Source organism: Tupaia chinensis, unplaced genomic scaffold (genome assembly GCF_000334495.1).
Source record: "Tupaia chinensis unplaced genomic scaffold, TupChi_1.0 Scaffold000048_1, whole genome shotgun sequence".
Lineage (NCBI taxonomy): Eukaryota > Metazoa > Chordata > Mammalia > Scandentia > Tupaiidae > Tupaia > Tupaia belangeri.
The window spans coordinates 3,060,686-3,077,264 of record NW_006159506.1 but is presented as its reverse complement, the minus strand read 5'-3'; the positions used below and the strand labels follow the sequence as shown (position 1 = coordinate 3,077,264).

The following is a 16,579-nucleotide window of genomic DNA, read 5'->3' as shown; positions in this document are numbered from 1 at the left end:
CTACGTGGGAGTCCAGCGACATAGCCATTACGCTAACTGCTGGTTCCCGACTCATTATAATTTTAACATAAGTGAACCAAGCTTGGATTCCGAATGCCATGAGGGCAGAAACTGCTTTTGCCCTTGGTATGTAATCACTGAGTTTATTTTTATGTCTTTTACATTGTATATGCTTTTAATAAATGTTTGTTGTATAAATATATATTTGTAATTTTATATATATATATGTATACATGCACACACACACACATTATGTGCACTGTTTTGTAATGTAGTCTCCTAAATTAACTGTAATGTTTTGAATTGATAACACTGTGTGTAATAATTTTTCTTAAATGTTTTTGTCTTTTTTTAGGTTGGTATTTTGTATGGCATCTTTTTCTATCTAAATTCAAGTTTCTACGGGAACTGGTGGGAGATACAGGATCCCAAGAAGGAGACCATGAGCCATCAGGGTCTGAAACTGAGGAAGACACTTCATCTTCTCCACATAGGATCAGATCTGCTCGCCAGAGGAGGGCACCTGCTGACGAAGGCCATGGACTCCAGACATAGTGCTTTGCTAGGGAATGATGAATGGTATTGGAAGCCCCTGTCTTTAATGACTTGGCTTTAAGATTTAGTAGGTGACTAAAGAACATTTGGACTTGGATTTTAAGTCCAGTAGAAACAAATTTACATATAAGCCATATAAATATAAAGGGAATTAAAACCAAATTGGACAACTGCAAATTTTATCATAAAGATAATCTTTTGCTTATTAGCTTTCTACTTACTTTGTGGCTCTTGGGTTTTGTTTTGTTTTTGTTTTGGCACTGGTTCAAATCTGGTAAACTTTACAGACTCGAAAAACCATATTTTATTAAGCCCTTTTTTCACATTTTTAACTTGCCTGAAATTGGGATGCATCTCATTACTTTGAACCAGATGATAGTCATGTGATTATCCTAGCTTGTGCATGTGTGAATTTACAGCTTTTCATAGCTTCATCATTTTAACTGATGTGTGTATTATTGGTATCGTATGTGTCCGATTTAATAGGCATTAAAAAATGTCTCCAAAAAAATTACACTATGATTCAGCATTGAAATGTAAAATTACTGTATATGCAGAAAAGCACGGAAACAGAGCAGCAGGGCGTACATTTGATATTAGTGAAGCAAATATTCGTTGTTGGAGGAATGACCGCAATTCCAAATTTTTTTGCAAAGCAACAATAAAATGCTTTACTGGACCCAAGAAAGGAGATACCCACAAGTAGATGAAGCAGTACTACATTTTGTCAGTGAGACACGTGCAAAAGGATTGCCTGTCACACGCCAGGCCATGCAATTGAAGGCAGGAGAAATGGCCCAAACCTTTGGAATTGATGAAACAAAATTTTAAGCAACGAGAGGCTGGCGTGACCGATTCATGCAACGAACAGGACTATCATTAAGGCCTCAGACATTTTATCCAAAGCTCCCCTCTGACATTAAACAGAAGACAGTGATGCATCCCGCATTTTAAGAAATGCACCGCACCAATAGCAACGTTGTATGGAAAAGTGCAGACCTCGAGGGCTGTGATTTGAAAGGTGATACAGAGGAGTTGAACTCAGAATACGAAGTTACAGTTATAACTTAACCACTTTATTTTACATGTTTTCTTTACATATACACAAGATTGATGTGATAAAAAATCTGTTTTAAAGTGTTGCTTTAATACATGTAAAATAAACATTTTCTGTGATACGAAAGCATTATGTTATAGTTTAATGGGAAGTTTTTTTCTTAATACATAGGTGCATCTTAACAATAGATGTTATCTTAGATTAAATGAAAATGGTAATTTGTAAATTTGCCTTTCTTTCTAAGATAGCAGTTATTTATTGGAGAACGTAAGTCTGACTCTCATAATGTTAATATCATTATCTTCTATGAAATACATCTTTTGGGGATAACGTGTTCAGCATTTTAGAGTTGTAACTTAGAGGAGTCTTAAGAACTATCTTCTACTTTAGGAAGAGATGGATTAGTTCCTCCCTTTGTATGGGAGGACTTTATGCTTAAAGCAGGTGTCGTGAAGCAAATACTTCACAAACAACTCAGTGAAAAGACCTCAAAGGTACTGGCTATTGCGGAAAAGTATAGACAGTGGGTGAAAATACCCATTTACCTGTAAAATGACTCTTGCCAGATTTCTCTGTTTGTCTTAACTGAACTCTGGACTGAGTATTTACTAGGGAGGAGCGACATGGCTTAAAAAACCCTCCTGTTCAGTGTTATTTGCTTCATCCAAAAGTGAACTCTAAAGCCAACTTACTCATTGAAGTCTTTCTATGTTTAAAATCTTTGTTTCTCAAGAATAAGTCATCACAAGATATCACCTCTATTTTATGATGGTGTGTAACTGTGTTTGATACCTCATAATTTATGCTAATAGTTCTGTTTATTAACAGTTCACTAGCTCTACCCCAAGTTTATTACCAATGAACACTTCTTTGCTGTTATTGTAGCTCTTTGGGTATGCTAAAGGGAATTCACAGAACATAACTTTAGTCTAATATTTTGATAGGGCAAGATTTCCCAGCAGCTGAGACTAGGGTAAAGTCTGTCTTCTTTTCCTTATTGGATTCAGTTTTCCTTTTTTATGTGACGATACGGTGTGACAAAATAGTGACAAAGTGACAAGCATTAATTTTAATGTTTTATACTAGTGAAATATCACATTAAAACAATTTTCAGTTAGAAAAACATGATGCTCTAAAAGCTTTTTGATACTGGGAGGATATTTAAATTAGATTTCTCATAGTTCAATGTTTCAAACTATGAATTCAGCTTTATTGTGGATATCTAAGGTTTAGATAATAGTTAAAAAGAACTCGAAGTAGTTGGTGAACTTCCTGTTGTATCAGTATTAAGGAATGAGGGCTGATGTAACCTTCCCCCCAGAATCTACAAAGGGATATGCCCAAATTAATACAAATTAATCCATGTAAAGGAATACATGTTGGCATTTATTGACATTTATGCTTCAAGCTTGTCTTACTTTATAGAATTTTGAGAAATATTTTCCTTAACTTGAGAAATACACCTAAAAGCTTATCAATAGCTCATACTATGTTCTAACTCATTTTAGGAGAGTAAAGATGAGTCACTGTTGCCAATAGGAAGGTCCTACAAACTAATCTTTTAAAAATTCTTTTCTTACCCTGCATTCCACAGCATACTTACCATAGTATATATTTCTATATACTATGAGAAAAGAGAAAATGTTAATGCAGAAATTATGTTGTATAGTTTTTCTGTTTTTTTTTTTTTTCTGTTATAATGTTTGTAGATAAACTTAACTAGAATGGCGTCATACCTTTTTTTTTGTTTTCTTAATCTCTCAGTGGAAGGTGAACTAGCCTGTGGTTAATTTTAAAGTTTAAACTGTTATAAGCATTCAGAACACATAAAAATATTACAGTTTTATCTGAGCAGCCCTTCAAAGATTGATAGTGATCAAATATGCCATCTCTTGAAAATTATTTCTACAATTGAGAATTCTGGTAGGTTGGTTTGTTTCTCTTCCAGATCTTTCATTTACTTCTGATACATTTTATGAAAATTGCCTGTACCAGTTGTTTTGGTAACGTTCAGATTTAAATGCCAAAACCACTCAATATTTTAGCACTGTTCCATGAGGTTTTTAATATTTACATCAAACAAAATATAGCATGCACTTAGTGAAGTTTTGTAATGATCTTTTTCAGAGTGGAAACACATACTTTGTTACTGATGTGTTGGCTTTAAATATTAGGTTAAAAACCATGACAAAAGGTTCTTTGGCTGAAAGTTTGGGATATATATATATGTATTCCAAAGTTTGGGATATATATATATGTGTGTGTGTGTGTGTATATATATATATATATATATATATATATTCCAACACACACAGTGGGTTCATAAAATTTGGCATTTTAAATCAAAATGTATTATAACATGAGAGTAGTGCATTTTTACTTTTAAGAGCAACAACTTTTGTAATTATTTTGCGTCAACAATGCTATCTTTTTAAATGTCAGTTTTACTCAAAAGATTAGTTTTGATGTTATATGCAACCAATGTACCTTTAGCTTTTGACTGGTAAACTTCAAGTGCTTTTAAATTTGAGGTTGACTTTAAAAGCCAGTGAACCATTCTCAAAAGTGATACAGACTCATAGGAGACAAGTACAACAGAGTTCTGTTACAGAGTCTAGAATTTAAAGTATCTTGTATTGTTTGCTTCTAAAGTGTCCTCTGATTTTTAACTTAAGGCATTAAAAATAACATATATTAATACAAGTTACATTCTCCATTTGTTGGTGTGTGTGTGTGTGCTACCTGTTTATCGGGAATGTTTAGCATTGACGCGCTAAGTCAGTTCTATGCATAACCAAATACTGCTGCTGTGTTTTCTTAAAGGAAACATTGTGTGCTGTGCTATGATGCTTGGTCATCTGCTGCTTGACAAATAGGTTTATAATGAATCCGGATCGTGTGTGTTAATGGTACCTTTGTTTCGTAAGATGTAAAATTGAAGATGAGGAATGTGTGTAAATGATCATTCACTGTTTTCGGTTTCAGACTTGGTCACTACTATATATCTAAAGCTTCTGTGGTTTGTCTGTATGATGTTTTAACTTCCACTCTAAACTGCACAGAATAAATTCAAAATAAAAACAAAAGTCGTATATGTCTCATTAAAAATAAGTATGAAGAGGGACCAGCAGATGGCAGATTGGTTATGTTGCTGACTCCCACGTAGTTCACCATGATTCAAGTCCCAGACATGGCAGCTTAAAACTCATACTGGGTGTGTGTGCCCAAGACCCCAGGAGGAGAATGGAGGAGAAGGGATTGCAGCGTGGTCATCCCCCCTGGGAGGTAGTTTCTTACTGTCTGTCTCTGTCTCTCTGGCAAGTGCATGTGCCCTATAGCAAACATCTCTCTCTACAAAATAGTAAGTATGAAGAGTATCTGAGACATGAAGGGATTTGAAAGCCATTTTTACTGATGGTCTACACTTCATCTCATTTTCCAAACTCTAAAAACCTGTAAGAATGGAAAGGATAGCTATAGTATTCCTTAGTGCCATTGAAGTAATTAACTTAGAACCTAAGGGATATGTAACATCAGAGCTGGATTATTACAGTTTTGATAATTGGTCTTTTATGTTTTTCTTACTCTATGTCCAGCACTCTCAGTTTGCTATAGGTCACAGCTCACATTTTTGTTAGTATTAAGCACCAGCAGCATTGAAGAAACTGAACAAAGCCATGTTAAAAAAATTGAGAAATGCCTTTGAGAACCCATTTGAGAAAGGAAACTATGGATTTCAGTGGTTGGAGGCTAAGTTGTGTTCTTTCTCCAGTAGCGCTCAGCTGCCAGTAATGTGGGATGTTTAAAGAGTGGATTGTGCTGGGGTCAGGCTCTGTAAGGCAGGTGTGTCTGAAGAAAAAGGCCATTAAAAGTCTCTGGAGATTGGCCTTGCGATTTGGGCTGGGTTGTAAGAAAAACCATCAGTAGGACTGGTAAACTGAGTGACCAGAAGGATGTAGAAATCAAAAGTAAAGTGAGTGTGACAATTGCATATATAATGGGATGGAGACTAGCTAGGATTGTGGAAGAGATGCGGATCTAGGCTTTGACATTAATACAATAAAAACCCGGAGTCTTGAGAACTGTGCCTCATTCAAGGGTATTGTGTGAACCATCAGCATGGCCAGTAATGTTTTCCACACGGCGGCTGGAGTAGAGTGTAGGGATCAAAAGTAAAGTGAGTGTGACAATTGCATATATAATGGGATGGAGACTAGCTAGGATTGTGGAAGAGATGCGGATCTAGGCTTTGACATTAATACAATAAAAACCCGGAGTCTTGAGAACTGTGCCTCATTCAAGGGTATTGTGTGAACCATCAGCATGGCCAGTAATGTTTTCCACACGGCGGCTGGAATTGGGGTGGAGTAGATGACTAAGAGCTGGGGAGTAGGTTAGGGACTTGAAAAACTAAGGTGTGGGAGTCATTGGCCCTTAGGAGGAGTTCCTTAATAGAGGAGCTGTGAGAATGCTCTCTCCTCCCTGTCCCCCGCCCCCAGCAGCTCTGCAAGGCAGTATGTGCATCAGTATAGGATATATAAGTAAGTACTTCAACTGGATTATAAACATGATGCTGTTTCTGGAAAACTTTGTAGGGGAGGGAGGGGAGAAGGTGGGTAGGACATCAAGAGCTTCACTAAGTATCTTAAAGAGCAGAAGCTTTCCAGGTAGAGGATGAGGAGAGGATTCCAGATGGAACAAAAGGGCGGGTGCAGAGGCAGGGTCTGGGCAGGTGCGTTGGGAGAACTGCAGCTAAGCAGCTATTCCTGGAGTAGAGAGTGCACATGGGGGATACTAGTTTGAGGCTGGAGGTGTGCCAAAGGTCTACAGTGGCAAAGGCTTTGAAACTTATGTCATATATGATAGTACTGATTCTTTTTATCTGCTGTAAGGCTTGTGTGCTTGTCAAAAAGAGGGGATGGGGTAGAGCAATCTCTTCCTAGGGAAGGTGGCCATGCCACAATCCCTTCTCCATTCTCCTCTCAGAATTTTTGGCATGCACATACATGGACCTGGTGTGTCTTTCAAGCCACTGGGTCCAGGACTCAAACCAGACACTTGACTATGAGGGATCTATCCACCATAATCACCATACTACCTGGCTGGCCCAAGTACTGTTTTTTTTTTTTTTTTTTTTTTTTTTGAATTTTGCCTTAGGGTGTGGGTGTTCACCAGAGAGAAAGTCAGTGTGGGGAGGGAGGAGGCAATGGCCACACACTGCAATTCCTTCTCTCAGGATTTTGGACATGCATGCTCCTATGCCTGGTGTGGTTTTCGAACTGCCAGGTCTGGGACTCATGTGGGAGTTCAGCACCTTAAATACTATGCCACCTGTGCTGGCCCCAGTACTGATGTTTTTTTGGGGGGTGGGGCGGGGTGGGGAGAGAAGTGTTGAAATATTTTAAATTGACTAAGAGAGCATGGATCACTTATTTAACATGTATGGGATGACCACTCTTCCAGGCACCTGGACTAGGAGCATATGGTTTTGAAATGTTTTCCTGTTCTGCTAAATGTGAATGATATTATCTATCTCATAGGATTGATTTTAAAAATACCCATTAAGCATATGAATGTATCATAGGTAACCAGTAACTTAACCATTCTCTCTTCTTATTCACCTTTGAAACTGTAGACACAGTCTTAATAACAGCTTGGACCAGGAGTTACTCAGTTCTTGGGAAAAGTCTATTGAAATGGGGTGTCGCAAAAGCATATACTTTAATCCTACACTATTTCTAAGTAACACTAAGGCTTTTTCGCTACGCAGACCCACTAGAGCTGTATCTCATTTTCTTTGTGAAAGACAAAAATTTATTATTTATAGTTTTGCTCACTTAAAATGAGAACAAGAACAGAACCTTGCAGAACAAAGAATTTTACATTTACCATTCATGGGACTATTGTTCCATGTTATAGTGCTATGAATATAGAACTTTTTCGAAAACACTTTTAATGTACATTTTATAGTTAAAGCATATGTGTAATTTGCAGTTGCCTTATTTGTACCTAGATAGATAGAATTTTTAGCATTTTTTCACTTTCATATAGACATTTTAATTTTTTAATTATTTTAACATTCGTACTTGACACTATATTATAGGGGACAGTGACTTTTCAGTACAAGTGTCCAAGGCGAAATGATCACATCGGGTAATTAGTGTGATCGCCATCTCGGGCATTTGCCATTATTTTGTGTTGATAACATTCAAAATCCTCTCAGCTGTTTTAAAATACATAAATAAGTTACTGTTAACTACTGTGCTGTAGAACACTCTAATTACTCCTTTTGCCTAATTGTAATTTTGTATCCATTAACAAACATCTTTATCCACCCTGTCCATCCTTCCCAGCCTCTGGTAGTCCCTATTCTACTCTATACTTTTTTTTTCTAATTTTAAAATTTAACACTATTTACTTATTTATTTTAATTTGACCCGAGAGGGACAGAGAGAGACAGAGGGAAAGTGAGAAAGCAACACCAGAAAGCAACTGGGACTTGAACTGTGGTCGCCCATGTGGGAGTCCAGTGCCACCATGCCACCTGCTGGCCCCATCCTGGCATGAGTTTTAAGCCACCAGGTCCAGGATTTGAACTGTGGTCGACTACATGGGAGTCCAGCAATGTAACCATTACACCATGTGCTGGTCCCTGTGTGTGTCTTTAAAAAAAAAATTTGTATTCCATCATTGTATTCCTCTGAAGTGTACAATATGATTTTTCAAAGGATGCATGCAGTATGGGACCATCGAATCACGGTTATTACTATATACATGATTTTCAGCAGAGAATTTTACATTCTTTAGTCTGTTGTCATGTTTCTTCCCTGGGATAAGTCCCATTTGATCATGACATGTATAATATTTTCAGTGTGTTGCTGGGTTCAGTTTGCTAGTATATTATTGAGGATGTTTGCATTTGCATCTATGTTCAGCAAGCATATTGGCCTATAGGCTTTTTTTTTTTTTTTTTTTTTTTTTTTTTTTTTTTTTTTTTTTTTTTTTTTTTTTTTTATGTTTCGTTTTTGTCTGGTTTTGTATGAGAGTAGTTCTGTTCCTGTAAATTGAGTTTGGGAAGATTCCCTCTGCTTCAACATTTTGAAATAGTTGAGAATTGGTGTTAATTTTTTTTTGGAGAGGTTTTTTTTTTTCCCCGCTATAGGGCGCGTGCACTCTCCAGACAGACAAGAGAGAGACAGAGACAGAAAGCGAGAAATCACCCCCCAGGGGGGACAGTCACACCGCAATCCCTTCTCCATTCTCCTCTCGGGATCTTGGGCACGCACGCACACGCGCCCGGCATGAGTTTTAAGCCACCGGGTCTGGGACGCGAACTGCGGTTGACTACGTGGGAGTCCAGCAACATAGCCATTAGGCTAACTGCTGGTTCCCAATTTTTTAAAACTTTTGTAGAATTCAGCATTGAGGCTATATAGTCTTGGGCCTCTTTGTTGGAAAACTTACTACTGATTCCATCTCATTACTTATTATTATCTGCTCAGGTTTTCTCTTTCTTCCTAGTTCACTCTTAGTACGTTGTGTGGGTCCAGAAATTTTTGATGAAGGCAGGATGCTAAAATCAAACTTCCCAAAGCATTCAACTAAGTTTTCATAGTTACAGCAACCCTCTTTTCACACTCATTATTTCATATTCAGTTACATTATATAATTACATATCAGAGACAACTGTAATAAGTAGGTTTGGGAATAATGCAGGTTAAATGTAGAAGTCATTTGTTGAGGGCAGAAATATGTGAGTATACCAAGACTAATTTTTTAAAAATGTATTTTAAATTTTTATTTATTAGCATTATTCTTCAATTTTGACCAGAGAGAGCCAGACAGAAAGGGAGAGTGAGACAGCAAACCTCCAGGTCCAGGACTTGAACTGAGGTTCAGCACTTCAACCACCATGCCACCTGCCAACCCACAGAGTACTGCTTCTTGATCATTGCTTATGCATGCCACTCTGTCAGGAACTGGGGATCTTATTTCATAGAACAAATGGAAGCATCATCCTGAACTCTACCTATTTGCTTATAGAATGTTCAGCTGTCAATACCTACTCCCACCCTCTCCTTCCCAGTCTGTTGGGAGGACAGATCCCTCTCCTTATCTGGATTGAAACCCTCATCCTATGCTTTGGAGCCTGTCTCCTCCCATCTCTTCAGCAAACTAATGATTTCTTCTATATGTTTAGTCACTGTCAACTGGAACATTTCCTTCAACATTGAAATACACTTGGGAACCAGCAGTTAGCGTAATGGCTATGTCGCTGGACTCCCACGTAGTCGACCGTGGTTCGTGTCCCGGACCCGGGGGCTTAAAACTCACGCCGGGCGCGTGTGCGTGCGTGCCCAAGATCCCGAGAGGAGAATGGAGGAGAAGGGATTGCGGCATGACCATCCCCCCTGGGGGGTGATTTCTCGCTTTCTGTCTCTATGTCTCTCTCTGTCTGTCTGGCGAGTGCATGCGCCCTACAGTGAAAATCTCTCCCCAAAAAAAAAAAAAAAAAAACACATTGAAATACACTCGTTAAATATATTCTATCTCGAAGAAAAGGAGGAAAGGCCTTTTCCCCCATCCCTTTGGCTGCCAGTCATTCTTTTCTTTTGGCTTTATTCCAGGACTAACCCCCCACCCCTTCTTCCACTCCCAGTGGTTAGCTCTGTGATTCCGCTAACAAAATTTGAAGGACATTTTCCAATCTTCGATGTTGCCTGACCTCCCAGCAGCATTTGTCATGGTTGCTTATTCCTTCCTTGACACATTCTTTCCCTTCTTTGACATTAAATTCTCCTCAGTTTACTGATTTTATTTCTGGCTGATCATACCTTCATCTCCTTTTCTAAAAAGTTAACTTTTTTTTTTCCGTGAGTATGAGAGACAGAGAGAGAGACAGGCACCCATAGTGGGATGTCCATGCCATGATTTACCCCCAGCTTCAGCCAGCCCCCAGTCATTGTCAAATGCACACGTGGTATGTTCAGGGAAGCCTTAGGATATGAACCTGAAGCCTTCCCACGTGGATTAGTCTTGCAGAGTGTTGTGTTACCACTGTGCCACTGTCTGGTCCCCTTCAATTCATTTTTGGGTTTATCTTGCAAGTAAGTGTTAGTTACCAGGGCTAAGTTCTACCCCCTTCCCTTTTATTAAAATTTTGCCAGAGGGTGTGTGCACTCGCCAGAGAAGAGAGAGAGCTCCCCCCATGGAGAAAAGTTACTTCCCAATCCCTTCTTCATTTCTCCCTCCTTTCAGGATTTTGCACACACAGACACGTGCCCACCATGTTTTTCAAGCTTCCAGGTCTGTGATTTGAACTGCACAGTCGGCCATGTGGGATTCAGCTGCCCTAAATACCATGCCACAGGCTTGTCTGTCTTTTTTTTTTTTAATTTAATTTTTATTTTTTAATTTGCCAGGGCACACATGCGCTTGCCAGGAGACAGAGGGAAAGTAAGAAAGCACTCTTGGATTTTGAGCAAGCATGCACACGCACATGATGTATTTTTTCAAGTCTGCAGGTCCATGACATGTACTGTGTGGTTGGCCTTGTGGAATCCAGCCACCTTAAACATCAGGCTGGGTGACCTCTGGCTCCCCTTTTCTTACTCTCTGCTGTCTCCTCAGATAATCCTACTTGTGATTTAACGGACCATCTCTTCACTAATGGGGCCACATTTCTATCTCTCGAAGCAACTGCCTTCTCAATGTCTTCTTTTGACTGTCTTAAATACCGGTCAAACTCAGCAACTGCAAGGTCAAGTTTGTGACCTTTTGCCAACCTGGTATTCTATCAGTGTCCTTTTATAGTAGGTTAAGATGACAATGTAGGTGTAATCCTCAGACTGCTCCGGTATCCTACCTACCCAAGACATCATCAGAGCTTGTTGAGTTTACTTCTGAAAGAGCCCTGAAAACCATATCCTTTCTCCATTTTCTTGTTACTGTCTGTAAGTTGTATAGTAACGTAGTGGTCACAAGCGTGGTCTTTGCAATTAGACTAACCCTTGCCTCGTTTTTCAAATGTGAAATGGGTGTGATTGTGGTTTTGTAAGGATTGAACAAATTAAGACACACAGCATTTAGAATTGTGACTGGTATAGTACAATTCCCTCCCACTCGAATGCTCACCATTGTCACCAAAAGGATCTTTTCAAAACTCAGGTGTTTTGTTTTTTTGTTTTTGTTTGTTTGTTTTTGCCTCCTTGCTTATAGCATGCAGATGATTTTCCATTATTCTTAGAGAAAAGACGAGAATCTTTTTTTTTTTTTTTGAGAGGTTTTCGCTATAGGGCGCGTGTGCTCGCCAGACAGACAGAGAGAGACATAGAGACAGAAAGCGAGAAATCACCCCCCAGAGGGGATGGTCACGCCGCAATCCCTTCTCCTCCATTCTCCTCTTGGGACCTTGGGCACGCATGCACACGTGCCCGGCGTGAGTTTTAAGCCACTGGGTCCGGGACTTGAACCGCGGTCAACTACGTGGGAGTCCAGCGACATAGCCATTACGCTAACTGCTGGTTCCCAAGACGAGAATCTTCACCAGGCCCTGGGACATGCTGTGTGAGTGCCTTTGCCAGCCTCTTCACCATTATCTCATGCTCCACACTTCCTGCTCTGTGAGAAGTGGCCCTCACTCAGACCACCCCGTCCTTCCACTGGCAGTTCCCTGCGGCAAACACTTGGCTCCCCTTTCCTCATCTTTTAGTTCTTCTTCAGATGTCAGCTTACAAATCACTTTCTCAAGGAAGCTTTCTTTGCACTCTACCTCACCCTCTTGCAACAGTTCCTTTGTTATAGGCTCTCATAGAATCGTCTTCCTTGACTTGGAGTCCAGACAAGAATGAAACAATTGCTGGTAGATTTAATTTGGTTAAATGCAGTCATCTCTACTATATGAGTTAATTCATTGATATTTCAATATGTAAGTTGTACCTTATATTGAAATAACAAACCCTTTTTAGCTCGCAAGGTGCCTATATTCAATCTTTTTGTTGAGATCTGAATCTGAATTCAGAGGCCTGACTCCTGTCTTATCTGACTCTACTAAAAATGACTGGTATTTCTTTCATCAACAAATGCAAACAAGAATGTTAATAAATTTTGTAAGCCCTTGCTCTCTTCTTGTATCTTCTGTGTCCATTTTACTTCATTCCTTCTGAAAAGGTCAGAGAAAACTGTCAGATACTTGTTAGAACAGTGGCGTTTGACCACAAGGTGGCGACATTTTCAAGAGTTAATAGGTGAGTACTATTTCTACTCTAGTGACAGAGGGATGTGCTGCTTCCCTGTAAAAGAGGGTTGAGTAGAAGAAATTTGCCTGGAAATGATTACATATTGCACCCTATTTTGTGTCACAGGTATTTAATCTACATTTACCTAATTCTCTTTACCTAAAGTAGGTTGGGCAGGCATATAAATTGTTGATTAAACTGGAACACTTTTGTGAGCAAAGGGGAGGAAGAGGGATCCTACATTATTGGGCCAGGACAACAGGCATGAACCTGGATGGCTCTGGCCACACAGGAACATCTTTTTTTCCCATCTACAGCCAAGGTGAGTCAGGTGACAATATTTATAGTCCCACTGACTCCCTCTGATGAGGACTTGAACCAGGAGACTAAAAGGAGTACTCACAGGGAGTATTTGATCATCACCTCCCAGTGTATGTTCTGAAACTGGACAATGTCATGAAATGAGTACTGGGAGGAGGATTGATCCACAGGCCCACATATTAACTTGTGGGAGTTAGGGAGACTTACCTTTGGTGAGATGGTTTGGAAATAATGGACTTTGTGTTGAACAGAGTTTGTGATTTACAAGATCCGTGTTCATAGATTGCCTATATTGAGCTCCACGGCTTTGTGAGGGGTAAAGAAGGCAGGGAAAGTATCCTTCCTTTGCAGCTTCAAAGAGAGAAAATAGCCTGGCCATGAGTATGCTCAGTGCCAAACTCTGAGCTTCTGCCTTGTGCGTAAGAGAAGGGGAACATTTTCCTCTTGACTTGAAACACCCGGATCGCTTTACATCATTCAGCGCAAAGGAAAACAGATACATGTCCCAATGCAAACAGAAGATGGAGCCCTAATTTGCATGCGCCTGTGCCATGGGATAATCTAATTGAGGGTCATGGTGTTTATTTTCTTTTGTTTCCTCCTCACTAACCTAACAGCAAGCAGCATTTGTGTCCAGTAGCTCTGGCTTCCCCTCACTCCACAGGGACTGAGCAGGATTGAGCTCATCAGCGTTCTAAATCTGGATTGCCCCACAAGGAGAGGCCATCCAAAGGGTCGGGAGGGAAGGTGCATTTAAGGAGAGCGACTCAGTGGCCTGCAGGCAATGTGAGTGACATTTGGTTGGATTCCCAGGGGTGGGGAGCAGAAACCGACATCCTTTCCCCGCAGAGCCCTGGAAGAGGCAGGTCTGTGATGGGATGGCTTGCAGATACTTGGGATCTGACTACTAAGCCCTGACTTGGGGAACTGCAGTTGTGTTTCCTGTGGCCACATGGGGCTCAGGGGGTGCTGCTGTGGCCGTAGGGTGCGTGTCTTCATGTGGACTTCACAGGGTGAATGCTGAGCACCTTGGGGCCAGCCTGACAGCGTGAAATGTGAAGGCTTCTCCTAAGTGTTCTGGTTGCGTGGGATCCCTTGGGCTCTTAGGGAGGAGCTATATGTGCCAATATGATGAATACTGAAGGTCTCACCGACCTGGTGACAGTCACATTAAATTTGATTTAGAAATAAAACCAAATACAAAACAAATCTTGCCCTGAGAGCTGTCAAGTTGATTCATTCTTGTGAAGGATTACATGTGAAAACAAGCCCTGCCTGCTCCTCCCAGGAGCAAAAGGTGACACACAGAACAAGTCCAGGGTGCCAGAACTATCTTCCAACTGCTTTCTCCCCACCCCACAATAACCCTTTTGCATCGCTGACCAGCGTGGTTGTGCTGCTGCAAATGCTGGTCACCATGCATGGTCTTCAACTCCAGGGCCACCTCTTCCAGGCAGCTCCTCTGGATGCCTATGATCCTGTGACCTGTGAGTGCCTGGAGCAAGCACTTCCTCTTTGTCTCTCCTGATAAACAAGTGTTCTTAACAAACAAAATCTCCTGGAATGCTTGTTAAATGCAGTCTTGGCCTTTCCTAATTCCAGTCCACTTCATCACAATCTTGGGAGTTCAGGAGTAAGAATCCGTATTTGTGGCTCGTTTTCTTCTGAGTGATCATCCTTTTTTTACTCCCTGTACCAACTTGAGTGGTGTCCCTCCAGAATTCATGTCCACCTGGAACCCATAAATGTGACCTTATTTGGAAATAGGGACTTTGCAAAGGCACTCACATTAAGGGGAGGTCCTACTGGACCAGAATGGACTTGAGTTCAGGACAGAGTGAGTGGCAACACCGTGGGATGTGGAGGCAGGACTGGAACGACACATCTACAAGGCAAAGACACCAAGGATTGATAGCAGCTACCAGGAGCTGACGAGACATGAACAGATGCCCCCTCTGAGTCATCAGAATGACTCGAGCCTGCCGACACCTGGATTTCTGACATCCAGCCTCTAGTTGTGAGAGCGGAAATTCTGTTGTTCCACGCTACCTAATTTGGTACTTTGTTACTGCAGTTCTAGGAAGTGAACACCACCTCCTCACCTCGCTTTCCCTATCTATTATTGTCTTGGTTGAGTTATCTTTGTTTTTTTTTTTTTTTTTTTTTTTTTTTAAGAAGGTTTTTTGCTATAGGGCGCCGCCAGCTCTCTGGAAAGACAGAGAGAGAGCGACAAATCTCCCCCCGGAGGGATGGCCATGCCCCAATCCCTTCTCCTCCATTCTTCTCTCAGGATTTTGGGCATGTATGCACATGTATCTGGTGAGTTTTAAGCTACCAGGTCTGGAACTCAAACCAGGGTCGACAGCATGGAGTCCAGCCATGTAACCATTATACCATCTCCTGGTCCCAAGTTATCTTAAAAAAAATTTTTTTTTTAATTTCTTCCTTGAGAGAGAGAGACAGATAGGGAGACGGGCATCCCAGCAGGTCTTCACATTGTAACCGTTGTAACTTATCCGCAGTCTCACCCAACCTGTACCACACGCACCCAGGGTGTACACTGAGGTCCTAGGACACGAACCCAGGACCTTTTCCATGTAGGTCTAGTTCAACTGCCACTGTACTATTGCCTGGCTTCTTGATTGATTTGCATTTATTTATCTTTCCCCTCTTCAGGAAGTTGTACTTTCTATTTAAATTACCTTAGTGCTGCAGTGGACCTATGTCCACAGTTTTTGGTGGTTCAGTGGATGATCTTTGGGACATTCCCTACCTCATGTGTCTTGGCAGGCATAGCCCATCTTAGCAATGAAAGTGAGAACATTCCAGACCTTTTCCTTTTCTGCCTGCAGTGCAGCAACTGCTCAAGCATATCACTCCAGCACCACCAGCCACAAGTCCACTTGATGCTATGGTGGGTGGGAGCTCTTGGTCCCAGGAAGCTGCCCAGGGATCCATGCCTCGGGTCAGCAGTCGCAGCCACAGGGGTTTGAGTGCCCCAGGCAGCTGGGCGGGGGACCTGGGTCTGCATGAACAGCGTAGCAGAGAGGCAGCAGTGCCCTGGTCAGGCCGGTCTGCAGCCTGACCGCAGCTTTGCTTCTGCTGGGTTGCCCTGGAGTTCAGTTCTTATCCTCCTTGAGGTCCCGGGAGCTAGCCAGCATTTTTAAATAAACCTCTTTCCTGTCTACATTTGCTCCCTGTGGTTTCTGTTGCCAGCGTCTAAAAGACCTGACTGCCACTGGGGTGGGGGTGAGAGTTACATTTGTATTCCTTTTTCCTTCCTTCACTCTTAACTTCCCTCCCTCCATCCCCTTCTCTTTCTTTCTTTCTTCTTTCTCTCTCTTCCTTCCTTCCTTCCTTCCTTCCTCCCTCCCTCCCTCCCTCCCTATTTTTTGTACTATTCCTAATC

General features: G+C 41.1%; 1 protein-coding gene across 1 annotated transcript in view; it reads left to right on the top strand.

The window, feature by feature from the left end:
- SMIM13 (small integral membrane protein 13) overlaps positions 1 to 4,693 on the top strand; it is a 32,060-nt gene extending 27,367 nt beyond the window's left edge. Inside the window, exon 2 of the mRNA XM_006141193.3 lies at positions 356 to 4,693. Within this exon, the coding sequence (XP_006141255.1) occupies positions 356 to 555 (200 nt within the window). The 3' untranslated portion in view covers positions 556 to 4,693. The remainder of the gene's footprint in view (positions 1 to 355) is intronic.
- The last annotated feature ends 11,886 nt before the right edge of the window (positions 4,694 to 16,579 follow it).